This window comes from Cryptomeria japonica, chromosome 2 (assembly GCF_030272615.1).
Source record: "Cryptomeria japonica chromosome 2, Sugi_1.0, whole genome shotgun sequence".
NCBI classification, from domain to species: domain Eukaryota; kingdom Viridiplantae; phylum Streptophyta; class Pinopsida; order Cupressales; family Cupressaceae; genus Cryptomeria; species Cryptomeria japonica.
The window spans coordinates 209,064,048-209,081,205 of record NC_081406.1 but is presented as its reverse complement, the minus strand read 5'-3'; the positions used below and the strand labels follow the sequence as shown (position 1 = coordinate 209,081,205).

The 17,158-nt window shown below is 33.9% G+C and overlaps 1 protein-coding gene across 1 annotated transcript; it reads right to left on the bottom strand.

Moving 5' to 3' along the window:
- Window positions 1-179: 179 nt before the first annotated feature.
- On the bottom strand, window positions 180-16,655 carry LOC131074944 (peroxisomal (S)-2-hydroxyacid oxidase GLO4-like). The gene is made up of 6 exons (XM_059213869.1): window positions 16,458-16,655; window positions 10,975-11,099; window positions 10,832-10,878; window positions 10,359-10,445; window positions 10,087-10,211; window positions 180-299 (listed from the first exon to the last, which is right to left on the bottom strand). Exons 1-6 carry the CDS (start codon window positions 16,598-16,600, stop codon window positions 197-199), a joined length of 630 nt encoding a protein of 209 aa, XP_059069852.1. The 5' UTR covers window positions 16,601-16,655; the 3' UTR covers window positions 180-196.
- Between the last annotated feature and the right edge of the window lie 503 nt (window positions 16,656-17,158).

The following is a 17,158-nucleotide window of genomic DNA, read 5'->3' as shown; positions in this document are numbered from 1 at the left end:
TTATATAAAAATCATATGACTTCTACTTATGGATTATTTAATATATTTTTTCAATTTGAACTTATCCTTTTAAATAATTCCTTAAGAAGTAATAACAATTATTAGGATTATTGCTATTCTAAAAATCTCAGTAGTCCGACATTGAAAAAGGTATATATAGTTTAAAGTTAAAATAAGATGTCCTTTAGCATATTATTCATATTAAGAAGGAAATACTGATCATAAATTTAATTAGTCTTTGATCACTCACCGTTTCTGATATCAATCCTTTAAGGTTCCCTGGAACAGGTGTAACAAGTCTGCCATAAGATTACACCATCTATTAGAAGATCAATTCAAAAGTATTATATAGGCTTTGGAAAAGACTTAGCTATGTATGAATCAATTTTGTTTCTTATCTTTAACACATGTTAATTTGATAGCTTGAGATATTTTCTAGAATATTAATAAATCTTACTAGTGATTTATAGTTTTTCTAATAATATTTAAAATAAATTATCCTTCTATTAAAAGAAGATAAAATGCCAAATATAAACTATCTTTAAATAGAATCAAATCTAAAGGAGTTTAGGTATTTTCAAATAAAAAGGAACTTATTAGCTTCCACATTAGAAAGTTCTTACATATAGTATATCTACAATTAAAAAAGCAACATGATATCATTATGTTATGAAAAATATTAGAAGAACATATAAAAATCTATAAATCTTGTTTTCAAGAAGTTATTTAAACCAAATAAATCACAAAACTTGTACCTCTAATGTAAATATTGTGTTATGATATCTTAATTTTATGAAAATGACAAGAATAAAACACAAATATCTTGTATTTTTGCTTCAAACCCAAATAACAATTGTAAAAATTATAAATAGTACTTAAAGTTCCATAGTCGATAGAGTACACATACATTGACACTTTCTCATCTCAAAGATTCAAAAGGGAATTTCTCAAAATATTAAGATATTTTATATTAATTTTATTTATGTCTCTATAAATCTTCTAGAAGTGTCCCTTGAAAATTGGAAAACATCCTATAAATTTTTGAGATATATCATATAAATTATAATACATTATGATATGTAGATAGATAGAGAAAGAGGAGATAGAAATAAATAGAGAATAATATAAGATAGAGAAGTCAAGAAATAGGTAGGGGGAGAGGGAGAGAGGGAGAGAGGGGAGAGGGGAGAGAGGGGTGAGAGGGGTGATATCGGTAGAAGTGGCAAAGGGAGGAAGGAGAGAAGGAAAACAAAGGTATGAAGGAAGATAGAGATAGAGAGAAATGGAGAGGGAAGGAGGGATAGGGAGGGAATAAGGGAGAGGGAAATAGGGAGAGAGGTATAGGGGAGAAAGAGATTAGTAGAGAGAAAAGAGATGAAACAAAGAGAGAAGAAACAACTAAATATGTAAGAGGGAGGAGGTAAAGGTATATAGAGAAATATAGGAAGGAGGGAGGGAGTTAGGTAGGTAGGTAGGTAGAGAGAGAGAGAGAGAGAGAGAGAGAGAGAGAGAGAGAGAGAGAGAGAGAGAGAGAGAGAGAGAGAGAGAGAGAGAGAGAGAGAGAGAGAGAGAGAGGGGGGGGGGGGGGGGAGATAGAGATAAGTAGAGAGAAAAGAGATGAAACAAAGAGAGAAGAAACAACTAAATATGGAAGAGCGAGGGAAGGAGAAGGGAGGTAAAGTAATATAGAGAAATAGAGGAGGGAGGTAAAGGTATTTAGAGAAATAGAGGAAGGAGAGAGAGAGAGAGAGAGAGAGAGAGAGAGAGAGAGAGAGAGAGAGAGAGAGAGAGAGAGAGAGAGAGGGAATGAGAGATAGAGAATGGGAAATGAGGGAGAGATAAGTATAGAGGTAATAAGGAGAGAGAGGGAGGGGGGAGGTATATATAGATAGAGTTAGTAGAGAGTGAAGGGTGAGAGAGAGGTAGAGAGATAGGTCTATATCTTGGGGGAGAGAGGAAAGGGTGAGATAGAGAGAGGTGTAAAGAGAGGATAAAAGAAGAGTGATAGGGAGAGAGATAGGTATAGATCTAAGGGGGGGGGGAGGGAGAGAGATAGGTATAGATCTAAGGGGAGAGAGAGAGAGAGAGAGAGAGAGAGAGAGAGAGAGAGAGAGAGAGAGAGAGAGAGGAGCTCGTCGATTGCTATAGTTTGGCCTGATTACTAAAATTTGATTCTCTAAGAAATTATTAAATCATCTAAAATCTAGAATCTTCATTATAACTCCTAGAAATTTCAAACTATTCTCAAACACCATACAAACATATACATGAAATATAACTTAAAGTATTATAAAGGAAAAAGACATATTGAAACATGACTTATATTTATGGCTTATTTCATGTATATATTATGATCAAGGGAATGCATTTGAGATGTAGACAGAAATGGAAAGTGAGAAACATTTCTTATTCTTTAGAATGCAAGCACATTATAATTATCTCATGTGATGGCCTTGTAGTGACCGAGCCTAGGATTGACCATTACAAAGTCATAATGTGACACTGCAACATGAAGATGTTATAACATGCTTGTATTATGTCTTAGATGAGATCAAAAAATGGAGTGATGCCCACTAATTTTTTTATTTTTTTTTATAATTTTGTACAAATTTAGGTGCAATATGCTAAGGTTTTGAAATGAAAATTATCATTTGTAGACTATTCTTAAGAATTGGTTAAGCAATTTGTGTATTTTTGTCTACATAACACCTTCTCCTTGTACCAAGGTCTCATCTCCTCTAAAGGGAACATATGTGGTTGCAATCACATTGATCATAATAGGAATTTCTCTTATGGTTCACATGTCTCTCTTAAATATTTAACTTGTGGATGGTCTTAAGAAACTTTTGTGTTGTTTGTCACTTCTCAATCACATGACAGGGATGCCTTAGGTTGACTAGATAATGGTAAGATCCTTTGGTTGACTTTGGATTTCTCTCATTTGAGAAATATACCATACTTTTATGAGAATAATGAAGGATCTATTATGAGGTGTGATGCCTGCATTGAGAATTGCCAACCCTTTGGGTTGGATTTGCCTTAGGCATCCAACCCAAATGGCTAGATGACTATTTCAATACCCAAAGACATCTGTATTGAAATTGTAAGAAACAGCACACAATTTTGAGTGCAATGTCCATTAGGTTTGCATGTGTTTCAATGCAAAGTTAAAAAATACCACAATAAAATTAAGCTCTCTCTTAGCTACCTAGCCATATAATTTTTTTCACATTTTGAGTATGTTAAGGTTTTCATCTTTAATTTATTTTGTTAGTGTATCCATTTTATTTCAAAAACATATTTGTGATATTTTTGGAATAGTTTTTTATTCATTCATCAAATTTTGGAACAAAATATAATTTTAAAAACTAGACTCCATTCAACATGTTAAAAAAAAATGATTTTCGATTACTTTCAAAAAAATATAGGGGGGACCATTCTCAATTTTCTAATTTTAAAGATGTGTCCACTATGAAAAATAGTACAAAATCATATATTCATAAAAAATTAGAAGAAAAATCAGGCATAAACTACATGGTGTTAGCTAGTTTATCGCTAAAGTGATTTTTGAACTACTAAAAAAAGTTAACATTTTAGGAGGACCACACCATACACTATTCTATATTTTTTTGATAAAAACAAGACCACTTTGCGGCCCCCTTATTTGAATCCCTTAATCTCTACCATTTAAAAAATATATATCACTTTAGAAAGTATATTAAGAGCACTATAACTATTTTTGTTGTTGCATCTTAAAATTTTGAGCATAATTATCTTCAATTTCTCATCCAAGGTCGGAATTTCTTGATTTCTGTAAAAAAAAAAAAAAAAAGGTGGTCAATTGAGACCTCGTTTTGGTTCCCCATCTTTGTACACTCACCTAGTATATAAGGGGAAATATGACTTAATAGTAGCTCCTAAAAAAATGTTGTGATTTTATTGTTCTGAGTATTAAACAAAATCTTCTCTAAAAGCATGCCAAATTTGGGTGAACTTAGTCAATATTCATGGCTAATGAACTTAAAAGAATTATGTGACAAGAAAAAAGTCTAGGTTGAAAGGAGGTAAATAAATCATGTATCCAAGTCCAGTTAGCTTCAGCCCATGGGAAAAAAACGAAAGAGGTGCTTGAGTGTTTTCAAATATCTATAAAAATAAATATAATGGGGGTTAGAGACACCCAAATGGATTATATGAGAACCAATGGAGAGATCCCATTTAACAATGCACTAGAAGCAAATGAGAAAGATTGAAAATGGCTAACCAAACTACATGGATTATTTTTTGTTGTGTCATATTTATGGATTGTATATTACATTTATTATTGACCTTTTGAACCAATGGTAGATTTGGAGGAAGCCATGAATAGAATTTACAAGAATTATAATTGTGGAAAGGAGTATTTAGATACCATTTCTAGTCTTTCTATTGTAGTTAGGTGTAGCTAATCATAACCTTATGAAGCATTTATAGAGGAAAAAATTCAATAATGATCTTAAAATATTGAAAATATTCGTTGGAAATTTTCTATTTCACATTCACTTCAAGCTACAAAAACCAATTTATAGTGGATCTCAAAAAGAGATGAAATGAATTAAATCCATTGATGAAAATTCGAGAACATGAATCCAAGAGACTTTGGCTAAAGGTTGATCTTGTAAATTGGTCATAGAAGACTACCAAAGAGAGAATTGGTTGATAGAAAACCCAATTCTAAAATCATTCACATTCCAATAGAACTAGGGTTTACTGCCATCCCAATCTTTCCAGATGATTTTCATAAAAAAGGTGCCTAAAATTTGCATAAGAGTTTTTATAATGGGGCAAGTGCAAGGTAATGAGTCACAAATTTGCGGAAGTCTGCGTGTTGGAAAACATGCTCTTATAAACGGGGGCCCGTTTGTGCTTCGGGCTCCCGAGCCGAAAGGTAACGGGGGTTCGAAGCAAAAAAAAATGGGCCCCCGTTTTGTTCTAAAACGAGGGCCCGCTTTTAAACAAAACGGCGGCCCATTTTTTAGAAACGGGGGCCCGTTTTTAAAAATGGGGGCTCATTTTGTTTAAAAGCGGGCCCCCGTTTCTAAATGGCATTTTTCCTTATTTTTCCACAAGCCACCCTTGTTTGAAAACGGGGGCCCGTTTTGTGGAAGTTGATTCCACAACCCACCACTTGGCTCGGGATTAGGCCCGGGATAGGCCTGGGATGGCCACACCTGAGACATGGACCTGCAAATTCAAATCTCCATGAATGAAAGCACAAATATGAACTTCAGAAATAGTTTACGCGCCTCTAATCAGAGAATTTTTATACGAAATTAAAACCCATTTCAGATTATACTGTCTAGATTCTAAATATGTAAATTTATTTAAAAATTGATTATTTTAACTATTTTTCATTTAATTTATACTAAATTGGGTCCATAAATTTGAAATATTAACTAATTTTGTTAATTTAATAACTTTTTTATTTTAAAGAATTTTGGAAAAAAAATTATATGTCATCAATCTACACAAAATTCTTTTGTATTTAAAAAATAAAAAAATAAAAAAATGTTAAGTTTACATCAAATTATGTGGGTCGTACACGTCAAATTTTTAAAAAGATAATTACGGCCATTAAAAAATTAATTAAAAAAAAATATTAGAAAAAAAAATACAGAAAAATATGTTCATCAATCTTCAGTGTGTTACAAACCATTTCCCAAAATGGTTTGAGAAAATAATTTTAATTGTGTCAAAAAGTGTGGGTCGTACACATGCATGGTATGGTCCTGAAACAGACATTTTTAAAACATAGTTTTCAGAACTCCATTTAAAAAGTTATTTTTTATTATGTGGGTATTAAAATAAATTATATATTTGGAAAGTACACTCAGAGTGCTATCTTTTATATTACTGACTTTTTCCAAGATTCAATCTCTCAGTGTTTCAAAATTTAAGCTCAAATGAAACAAAATCTGAAAATCAGGGAAAACACTTCCACTTTTTGGCCAAAAAGTGGACTCATCTTCTTGCACTGACCCAATGATAATGGAGTGAAATTATATCCCTTTCCATGATTTTATATAGTGAGGAAACCTAGAAGAAATATCGGTTCATAACAAGGTTTTATATGCCTTATTCCATTGAAAAACTTAGTAATCCATTTCGAACACAAGGAAAAACTTGGATGTTGGGCATTAATAAAATGAAGACATCCAAAGTCGTAAGAAAGACAATAAAATTATTATGTAACTTTATAAAATTCATTTTCGTACATAGAAGGATCAACTCAAAAATTTATTTTCAACTTTATGAGTTTTTTTAGGAAGCCTTTGATGGAGTCCAATGAGAAGAGTAATAATTAGTTGTTCCAACCACCTTGGAACCTTGGAACAATCTAAAATTTTCTAGGGATATAGAGGGTTTGACTATATAGTTATGTAACTTATCTCCAATTTCATGAACAAGAACATATTGTAAAAGAGGAGAAGAATAATGAGAAGCCAAGGATATTCCAATGTACTTGAAAACATCAACATGATCAACCCATTTCCTACCAAAGACATTAAGCCAATGAAGTTTGGTTGAAAAAGATTGATGATGTAATTAGGTTTTCTACCTTTGTATGCTATATCCCAAAGAAAAATATAAAGTGTCAATATATTATAAAGCACCTTTGACATTATCCTTTCCTTCCATGTGAGTAAGAAAAGAGTCACTTGTAAAGTGGACATTGAAAATCTATTGGTTAATAGTGGTAAGGGAAACACCTTTGACACACATCTATGTAGCAACAATAGAAAGTAGCCAAAGAATTCTAAATCCAATACATAAAAAGAAACAACAAGAAAATAAACCTATTGGATATACTTGAAAATTCCAAGAGGAGGAGTTCCTCACATTAATTTTAAGAAAATTGAGGTATTTGTAATTAGCATTTGAATAGAACAAAGAAACTTGGGATCAAACCCTCACTCTAGAGAAGGGCACAATTAAATGGTTTTTTAATGTAATCATAAGATTTAGGAAAATAACTTGGTATTAAAAGAAATGAGACCATTTTATACCTTTCCAAATAGCTATAGTAATATCTAGTATTTATCTACTCTTGATAAATCATGTTTTCTCACTGTGGAAGATAATAGAATGAAAATGACACAAATGAAGAGAAAGGACTTTGGCAATGATTTTGCAAGAAATATTCGACAACATGATTGGCCACCAATTATATTTCTTCTATATTTATGGGATTTGGTATGAATTTAATCTTTTCTTTATTGATATAATTGATAATAGATCAATAATTATATGCTTCAAAATAGACCTAAACATGGTCTAGAAAAATAGTATCACACAAAGCAATTTAGATCTTGTAGGAGAATCCATCACTACCTACATATGATTAATTTTCTATAGTGAAAATTATCTCATACAGATCCACTTATGTGAGAAATCGGTCAAACACAACCCACTCTAAATAAAATATCCAACAAGAAACCACACTCATGCATCGTTGAAGGGCATCTTGTTTGTCAAAAGAAGGATCTTGAGCTTTGAAGACCTACTACTTATGGAAAACAAAAGAAAGAGAATGTCAAAAATGTTAAAAACAGGTTTCTAGCCCTCTCTAATATACTTGGTTTTCTAGGAAGCATGAAAAGCATAGAAGGTTGAAAGAATTATTTGGAAACCCTTTCCCTAATATTGGTCTAGTGTAAATTATATTTGTCTCTAGGTTTCATATGTTGTGTATGTGCAAAATTGGGTTTATGATTCAATGGTGATGTGTTGAGAAAACTATGTTTTTTTCTAGTTTGGGTGTGATAGCTTGTCATTCTTGATAAAAAGATTGATTGAAACATGGCCGAAAAGGATTGTTTATGAAGAGGGTTAAATAGAAACACAATACACTTATAAAAAGAAAAGATAGGTTAACCTAATAGTATGGTTTTTCCAAGCCACTTGAGAACCATTTCATTGCCACAATGAAGATTTTGATTTATAATAATCAATCATGGGATTTTAAAAACCTCCAATTTATTATGTGTGTGGTCTCAAGATTCCTTTTGTAATTATCTAACACATAGAAAGGTTTGTACACTTATTAGAAACCAATTGCTAAAATCCCTATATATGACCCAAGAAGTTGTCAAAAGTATTTTTGGTGATTCAATACCAATGATTAGATCTTTTAATGGTTGTATTAGAGGTATAAATATTCATAACACTAAAAGAGTAGATATTAATATTAAATACAGACCATAAATATGGTAGGTTGAGTCACAACATTAATTAACTAAATTTTGTTGTAACATTTAAGAGAAATGGAAATAACAACGCTATCAAAATCTAGCTCATGATCACTATGAAAAAAATAGCTAGTACGCCATATGAAATGACACTTAATAGAAAGAAAAAGGCCCAAAATATTTAATCCCTATAAAAAAAGCATATTGAGGATCATAGGAAATCTCACACAGTATACTTTGTTTTGAGGTCTATTCGAACCCAAAAATATCATGTAAGAAAATTTATGGATGGTGGGAGATAAGTGGCAAATCATCATTATCAATTTCATTAAGACATTCATAGCTATTCTTAAAAAACCTTCATTTTTAAGTCTTTCAAACAATTTATATCTTTGCAACTAGAATGGTGGGTCATGAGACTAGAATTCATTTGGTGTGTACTTGCAATCACTAGAGAAGAAACTTCCTAAGTAGTAGTTTGATAAGATATAAGAAAATATATTCTATTGAATCAATAATTGCTTACCTCTTTGAAGGATTCACAATAGGTTACGAAGTGACAACCTTTTCACATTATTAATAGGTTTTGAAACTTGTAGACTAGAAGTTTGGTTTTGAGGTCCACCAAAAACTAGACCTTTCACTCCATTTTTGTAATAATTCTTCCAGTTATATACTTTGGTCTAGTCATCCTCATTCATTTGATAAGAACAATCCTCCGAAGGATTAGGAATTGGCTTGGGTAGCTAAGAGATCAATGCTCAATCTCTAATTTTGTAATCAAAGGAGTGACACCTATAGCATACATTAGACAAGTTGACATACATGAATCTTTAGGTAAGACATTGCTCACCATTTCGTAGCTCATATCCTTATTTGTGTGAAAATATTACTTGAGGTTATATTCTCAAATCTGAAACTACAAAATAATTGTTATCTAGAAATTCTTTTTTATACAAAATCACCAAAATTAAACATGTGTCACTTTTCTTTTCCTAGAAACTTCGCACCAATCAAGACTTTGATTCTTCAAGGTGTGAAATGACAATAAAGTTATATTGGGTTCTAAGTTAGGCTTGCCCAAATATTTAACTGAGATAGAATGAGGCACTTGGGAATACTAGAGTACTCTATTATTAATTAAGAACTAGTTTGGTTGAGGTGACTAAAGAAGATGTAGGGTTCTTACAAAGAAATTGTGTTGACTTTTTTCCCAACAATTCTCATAAAGTTATTCATTTGAGACGATGGTATAGTGAACAAGCTGCAAACAATCCTCATTGATTAGAAGACAAAACTTTAGTTATGTAACATTCAGCCATAGATGTCATGATGCATCCTGATGACGAGATAATCGTTTCCTTTCTTGACAACTATTAGAAAACTTTTAAAGTGAGTATAGATTTTTGACGAGCCATGACTATTATCCCTTAATTATGTGGGTTGGAGCCTAACATTTAAAGCAAGTATTTGACAAGTTGACATAAAGAACAGGTTTAGTGAAGTAACAGTCACCCACTTCGATTCTTTTAACACATATTTCCAGCTCCCATGGGTCATTTTTCTCTCTCTAGCATCTGTACTAAATCTTACATTTTGCTAGATTGTAGGCAATATAAATGACCAGGCCAATGAAGTGATACTAAACGATAAGGAAAATGAACTTTGGCAATTCAATAAAGATGAGTAAATTTAAGACAGACTGTTTTTGTTTTTTTTTTCCTGAAATTGAGCTTTGGTAAATGAAAAACGTAATGATTGTCTCACAGATATCTATTGGAACCTCCCTGTAGAGGCCTTAAAAACTCTATGTTATCATTCTGTCCGTATGAGAATAAGGTTATCATGAAATCCTTACTCATTCCTTAAGTCTGCCTCTCTGCGTCCAAGCTTCGGGGCATCAACTGTTAAAACAATTGCTTTGTATCCCACACGCTCTGCACGTCGTATTATTCCAGCTGAGATACTTCTGTCCTTATATACCTGTTTCAACAAGTAAAACAAAAATGGCTTAGTATGAATTCCGGTTCTGGTCTTAATTTCTTCTTTACTAGCCTTAAATGCGAAGTGCAAATCTTTTAAAATTCAAAGATAGCTAGTAAACCCCACAAGGGTTTACAGTTCACATACATAGACTTGAAGAAAACGAACAGCATCACCAGTGGCTGCAATCTCCTCAACATTGTAACTGGAGACAAATGAAACAATCTGCAAAGACTGGGTAAAGTAAGCATTGTAGGTGATTTAGGAAATTATATCCTCACTTTAATGATTTATACTATGTAATTTGAGTTTAAATATTATATTTTAAGTTTTGATTTGTTTTTTATTAGTAAAGTAGCGTTAATTAAGGTACAGTAAGAAAGATGATGTTGACAAAAAGAACAATAGTCCAAAGACGATGACAAACAAATACAGTCAGACAGACAAAGATTCCTATCCAACCAGAAGACAAAAGAGAGTGGGAGAGCCTCCCAAACCCCAACGAGGGGGGTTAGCGACAAGAGAGAAGACCTCCCCTTTCTGTTGCTAGCTCCCCTGGACTATCAAATATAAAATCAACAAAAGAACGAATGAGTTATAAACTAGTATATTGATTTTACCATGATTGTATTAGCCTCTGCTGCAGCCCTTGCTGTTGCTAGCTCCCCTGTTAAAAACCAGACACGATTAAATTCTTTGGACCAAGTCTAATAAGATAACTTAAGCGAAAAAATAAATAAAAAATTGATTCTGGGAAATTTACCTTCAGGATTGGCCAATCCATGATAAGACGAGGGAGCAAGCATGATCGGTGCAGAGATCTTGAATCCCAATATGCTGGTTGACATATCTACGTTACTTACATCGATCAAAACTCTTGGACGAAGCCTGTTAAATCAATTTGTATGTAAAACACCTTAGTTAGCTTCCTATGTGGTCACAAAGAACGAAGTATTTGAAGCATTGCTGTTTAGTCTAATTATTATGGCTATTGATAGCATGAACTAAGATCAGGTTTGTGTTTTTTAAAAATTAACAGGTTGTAGATATATTGTTTTTGTAATTAATAAGGATGATGTAGGTTCTTTGTTTATGTCATTTATCGAGGTTCAAATTTTTACATGTATGATATAAGGAGCGAGGTTAAGGTCATGTCATAGGCTGGGTGGTTACCCTTAAATCCTTAACATTTTGTTGAAGGGGTATTAGCATAGGCTTGCACTCTAATATCAGATAGCAAAATGAATTTGTATATGATATAAAATTCTTCATTAAAAAAAATGAAGTTGTAGAGTACTATTGACAATGGTGATGATATGTTCCTTGATTATGCTATCCATCAAGATTCAAACCCTTGGAGCTATTATCTAAGGGATGGGGCCAAGATTGTTCCCTAAACAATTTTTGCTAGGTGGATATCCCTCGGTCTTTCACTCTTTGTCAAAGGGGTATTAACATAGACTTGTGGTTTTACATCAGATAGCAAAACAAACTCATAGATGATATAAAATCTTCCATTAAAAATCAGATTCATAGAGTATAACTGTAGTACCCTCACTTGTGTGAGCTGATACTTTGTTCTTATTATTCTCAGCAGATACATTATCATTGGTTATTTAGAATTGTATAACAATATTTCATGTTTTATCTGATTATGAGACATATGTTTTATTTGCAGTATTTATGTATTTATGTTTTATGGCATTATATGGTTCATTGCTATGTACTGACGCTTTACTTCATCTATGCACTGTGTGTTGTGTATCTGCGAGTGTATGTGATGCATGGGGACGATTTTCCTTCACTCATCTCGGTGAGACAGGGAACGTCGCGAATCTCCTTCATCGGTGTGTATGATTTCGATATATGTATATATGCATGTGTGGTCGGTGATGCAGGATGTTGCAGGTACAAGTACCGGGTAGGTACGGGGTATCGTCTCCACCTGGCTACACAGGTCTGAGCGTGCCTTATATTTTCCGATGGAAGTGAAGGAGATAGTAGTTGACCCTAATTCTAGTCAGTTACACTCGGGTGAGTGCCTTCAGTAAAGTCATTCTGTCGATTTGTTGGGTTTTCATATTTTGTTGTTTGATTTTTATAAAAGTCGCTTGATGCTTGCTTAGTTTGCGAATCCAGTGTCCCAATTTTCGTATGTAATTGGTAACTGTTACGTTTATTTCGTCCATAAGAGTAGTTATTTGAGTTGAGATAAGGTGATCGCATTATCAGTAGTTATATTGCCATCGGTTTACTGTGATAGTGGATTATGCGTGTATATAATTAGAATCATAAATATGTTATGTTTTATAAAACTTTTCGAACGTATAATATATACGTAATTCAATTATTTGAAAATATATATGTAGGAAAACGCCACTCGTTATAATATTAGAAAAATCAAAATACACATTTACAAATGTGATGGCTAAGGAAGGATTAATGTTTAAATAATTATATTAACAAAAGTCATTAATTGATTAATATTTAAATAATTATATTAACAAAAGTCATTAATTAGTTATTTAAACATAACAAAGGAAGGGTATTAAAATGTAATAGCAAAATTTTATTAAAGGAAACAAAGAGAAATTGTTTCGACCTTTTAAAAAGGTGGCGGGTTTTGGTTTTGATTGTTTGGGCTATGGTGGTCGATGGTAATATTGACCACCCCCCTTAATATAGGGAGGGGTCGGTATTACCACCGACTACCCTCCTCCTTCGCACACCACATCTTCTCCATCGCATGCCACATCTCCTCCTTCGCACATCACTCAACAGACAACACGTAGAGGTGAGTATTCTGCAGGTATACTGCAGTCAGCAAATAAAAACAGGATACCTCTCGCAGTTTTAAACAATAACTATCACCTCTCCACGTTCAGTCTTCTCCACGAGCTCCAGTTCGTTGGCAACCAACAGCTGATGGACCGGTTTGAAAGGAAAATGAACTGGCACGCAAGGTAGAACTAAACCGTAATCCTCCATGGACTCGAGACCTGGCAGTTAGAACGCTCAAGTCGCTATTTACAGATGCATCGGTGAATGAAACATTAAGTTAACCCCTCCACCCAGCCGATAGGTGTCATAATTATTATCAATGGAGCGCCAAAGACTGAAGATAACTAGAGGTGAACTCTCTGCGTGGAGGAAGTAGAATAGTTAGTGGAAATAGAGTCTCAGTCGATAGCTATTACCCAGCCAAATTTAGGGGAGCGATAGATGTGTTCTTTTAGTATAAAAGGGGGTGTGGGTAGAGAGCAAAGGGAGGCTTTTTGGGGGTGACATCCAAGGAAGGACAAAGGAACGTAGAGAGGAGAGTAGAGATATTGAGAGTAGCGCATCATTTTATAGTGTCAAGTGTGTGATGTTTTAGAGAGGATAGTGGTTGATAGTTTCAAGTGAGAGAGAGTTGTTTGCCCGTAACTTGATAGAGCTTGAAACGTTGGTGAAGAGTATAGCAAGCAAGGTATATTTATCAGCAAACGGGCGTCAAGGACTTGCTAATTGATCATCGCTTTCAAGTAGGTCGGAAATTTCTTGGTGTTTTATCATTATTATTTGCAATCTCAGTTATATATCATGCTTATGAAATAAATATGGTCATGTTTTCGTTGTTCGTTAGGTTTGATTAAATAAAATCGTTTAGTAGTAGTTGTGATTACATTAGGACTAAAGAAGTGGATTAGTTTTAAGTTTAAATTTCTTAATGGAAGAAGGGTATGATTACGTTCAACACCTAGATATTAAGTTTTATTTGACATAGCTCTAGGAGAGTTCTAAGGAGTAATAGTTTACCATTGACATGTGACAGAGATGGTACGAACCAAGCAAACAGCTTGCAAATCAGTAGCGGGTTATGCTCACCACCTAAAAATCAAGAAAGACTCTTTGACTCCGGTCCAGCCCATTGAGGAGGACAACCCTGCCAAAGAGAACCCAGCTCCAGAAGGGAGCAAAGAAATGGAAAAAGGTCCTATTCAGAGCCCAACCAAAGCAGCTACCACTGAGAAAGGAAAAGAACCCGAGCCAGAGTGCTCGCCTGAAAAGCCAATAGTGATTAGTTCTGACTCGTCGGAGGGGTATACCCCCTTGAGTGATAATGAGTCTGTGGGGTACATTCCCCGAAGTGAAAGCAAATCTGAAGGATATACTCCTTTAGATCATGTTGAGTCTAACGAGTGTACTTCTCCGTATTTTCCGGAGAAATGATGTAACACTCTTGTATTAAAAAGATAAATAAATAAAAATAAAGGCATTCTTCTATGAAGAAAAGTATTACGTTTTATTGTAAAGATATTTCTGATGAAATGAATATTTCTATTTTAATCTTCGTTATTTGTGAAAATGGAATTTATTAAGGTAACATACCTATAGTTGTTATCAAGAGTAATATAACTCTTAAACTTGTCATTACGTGTTAAATTATGTGTTTTACGACCATATTGTTCTCTGTGCCTTGACAGTCATGTTTACGTTTTGCAAGTCAATGTTGTGATAGGTATTGGTACATAGGATTATCATGTTTTTTATGGTGGTCGCAACTAAGTAAATTATGTCATGTTGTCAATTTGTCTTGTGTTGTGACTTGGCCAGTATATTTAGATGTTTAACCTTAGGGGAGTGAGCCGCCATGAGTTGTTCGTGATGGCCAAACCTTGGGTTAGTAATTTTGTATCTTTCAAAGAGATAGGTCAAGTTTGGGAATGGCTATTTGTGTCGCCATAGAGTTCTGTAGATAGAACTAACCCATAGTGTCCTAAGAGAGAGAGTGGCTTTCGAGCGGGAACTGTGCCGAAGAGGTAACAGGATAACCCGTAGGAAGTTAGTTAAGAAAGTGAAAACCTAATAAATGACTAGGGAAGGGTAGAATAAAAGTTAAATGAAATAATGTGCCTCGCACATAGGTGAGTGCTAGTATAGGGCTCATAATGTAGCGAGAAGGCCTGGAATGGCAAACTTACCACCTTGTCTTCATGAGAGGATTGGTAAGGTCTGCATGAGTCTTAGTTGGAATCGGAGGCTCGGGAGAGGTCACCAGGATAACCCAGGATGGGGGTCGGGACCTATGGAGGCTGTACCATGGTATCCACCATAAGACATGCGATGACACTTTCTCCTTAGAGTCACTAGTGTTCAGTGAGTTAGGTTACATGAATGTAAGTGGAGTCTTGTAGCCTTTTGTTCTTGTATCATTTTGCTTGCTTGAGGGTTATCTACTATCTCCAGCACGGTGGGGTGGTTCCTTTTCGGAATCACATGGTCGGGTGGTAGTGTCACTTCCCATCGGATGTTCTGGTACGTATCTTCGAGCGAGGATGGACTTCGCTGATGATCTTGGATCATGATTCATGTACCGACTCTTCTTCCTATCCATCTTTCAGTTAAATACTAGAGGTTTTGAAAAGAAACTATATGTATCATTGTAGCTCATAATGTAATTTCATTTTGAAAACCTGTACTTTGAATATTGAAAGCAAAGAAATGTTGTAATATTTTCTACTTCAAATACTGATTTCTGATGTATATGATTGCTTGAAGAAATTTAGATTCTTTCATTGCGGAAATTTTATCTTAAATATTTAATTTATGAAGTAATATTCGTTGGTAACCCTTAGGAAATTCAGGTGTAAAACTTCCGCTATGTTACTAGATGTACTAAGGTTTAATTCGTGCATTTAAAAAAAAAATTATTTCACCCTTAGCTGCATAAAATATGTCGATTTCCTTTAGGGTTCCTGACGGGGCATTACAATAACTGGTAAGAGTGATGTTATGTTCCTTGATTAGACCAACTACCGAAATTCAAACCCTTAGATGACGTCATCATGCTCCAAATAATTTTGACTGGATGGATACCTTTCAATCATTAACTCTTTTTGAAAAGTTTATCAATATACACTCATGCTCTTATATCCAATCGAAAAAACAAACTTACAGATGATATAAAAAATTCATTGAAAAGAAAAACTAAAAAATGAATCAGTGTTAGGAACAAAGTATGACTTAGACAAGAACCAATGCTGAAGAACAACACCCAACACCCAAGGCCATTCAAACACAGGTCATTATACTTATAACCAAATCCAAACATTACAAGAATACATTCGCCTTTAAAATGAATAGATTTTACAAGAATTTATCAATATCACTGTAAATTATCCTGATTCAAAAGATTCACTGCATTTCACATCAATTAAGACATCAAATTCTCTTCTATTTACTTTTTTTTTAAGAAAAACCAACCTGATTCTGTGGAAAGCATCGATGTTTTGTTTGAGTGTCCATTCGTCGTCTGCACCTCCCGCAAAAAACTCATATATCTTCTTAGGAAGCACTTGCCTTGCTAATTCACTGAAATCATTCACATTTACAGCCTCTGAAGCCATTGTTGTTATACTAATATCTAAGCCAGATAATGGGTTTGAGATTGTGGAAATTTGCTGTAGAGATGTGTTGTAAGCAGCAGTATCAGTATGGATCTAAATAGGCACTTGTTATTATAAAATGAGATACAATTCACCCAAAGTGGCACGTCATGTACAGGTTCCTGATAACATCAATTGGCGTGTTGGAATTAAATATTTTTGGTAATGTCAAACAGAACATTCTTAAATGTGAAGGCGGCTAGAGTTGAAAGTTAAAACTCTATACTATTTTTGGTAATGTCAAAAAGATAGTTCAGTAGTTGGAAGTTGACGTAGATCGAGACAAATCCAAGTAGGTCGCTATCACCCCTCGATCTCATTGCTAATATTGATTGAGTCTCTGCCAGCCATCTCACAAGGCCACCTCATCTATTCATTCAATCCAATTATTGTTTATTTCTTTTATAAATTTTGTTAGATCATAATGACATATATAATATTATATACAACATACTAAATGTATATGTTGACCGAGTCTCCGCCAGCCATCTCACAAGTCCCCCTCATCTATTCATTCAA

Bases quoted from the DNA above. Each gene is read 5' to 3' on its own strand.
- LOC131074944 (XM_059213869.1), bottom strand. From the start codon at position 16,600: ATGGCTTCAGAGGCTGTAAATGTGAATGATTTCAGTGAATTAGCAAGG. The intron at 10,446-10,831 runs GTAAAATCAATA...TACTTTACCCAG, and splicing joins CAGAGGCTAATACAATCATG to TCTTTGCAGATTGTTTCATT. The intron at 10,212-10,358 runs GTATGTGAACTG...TTGTTGAAACAG, and splicing joins TTCGTTTTCTTCAAGTCTAT to GTATATAAGGACAGAAGTAT.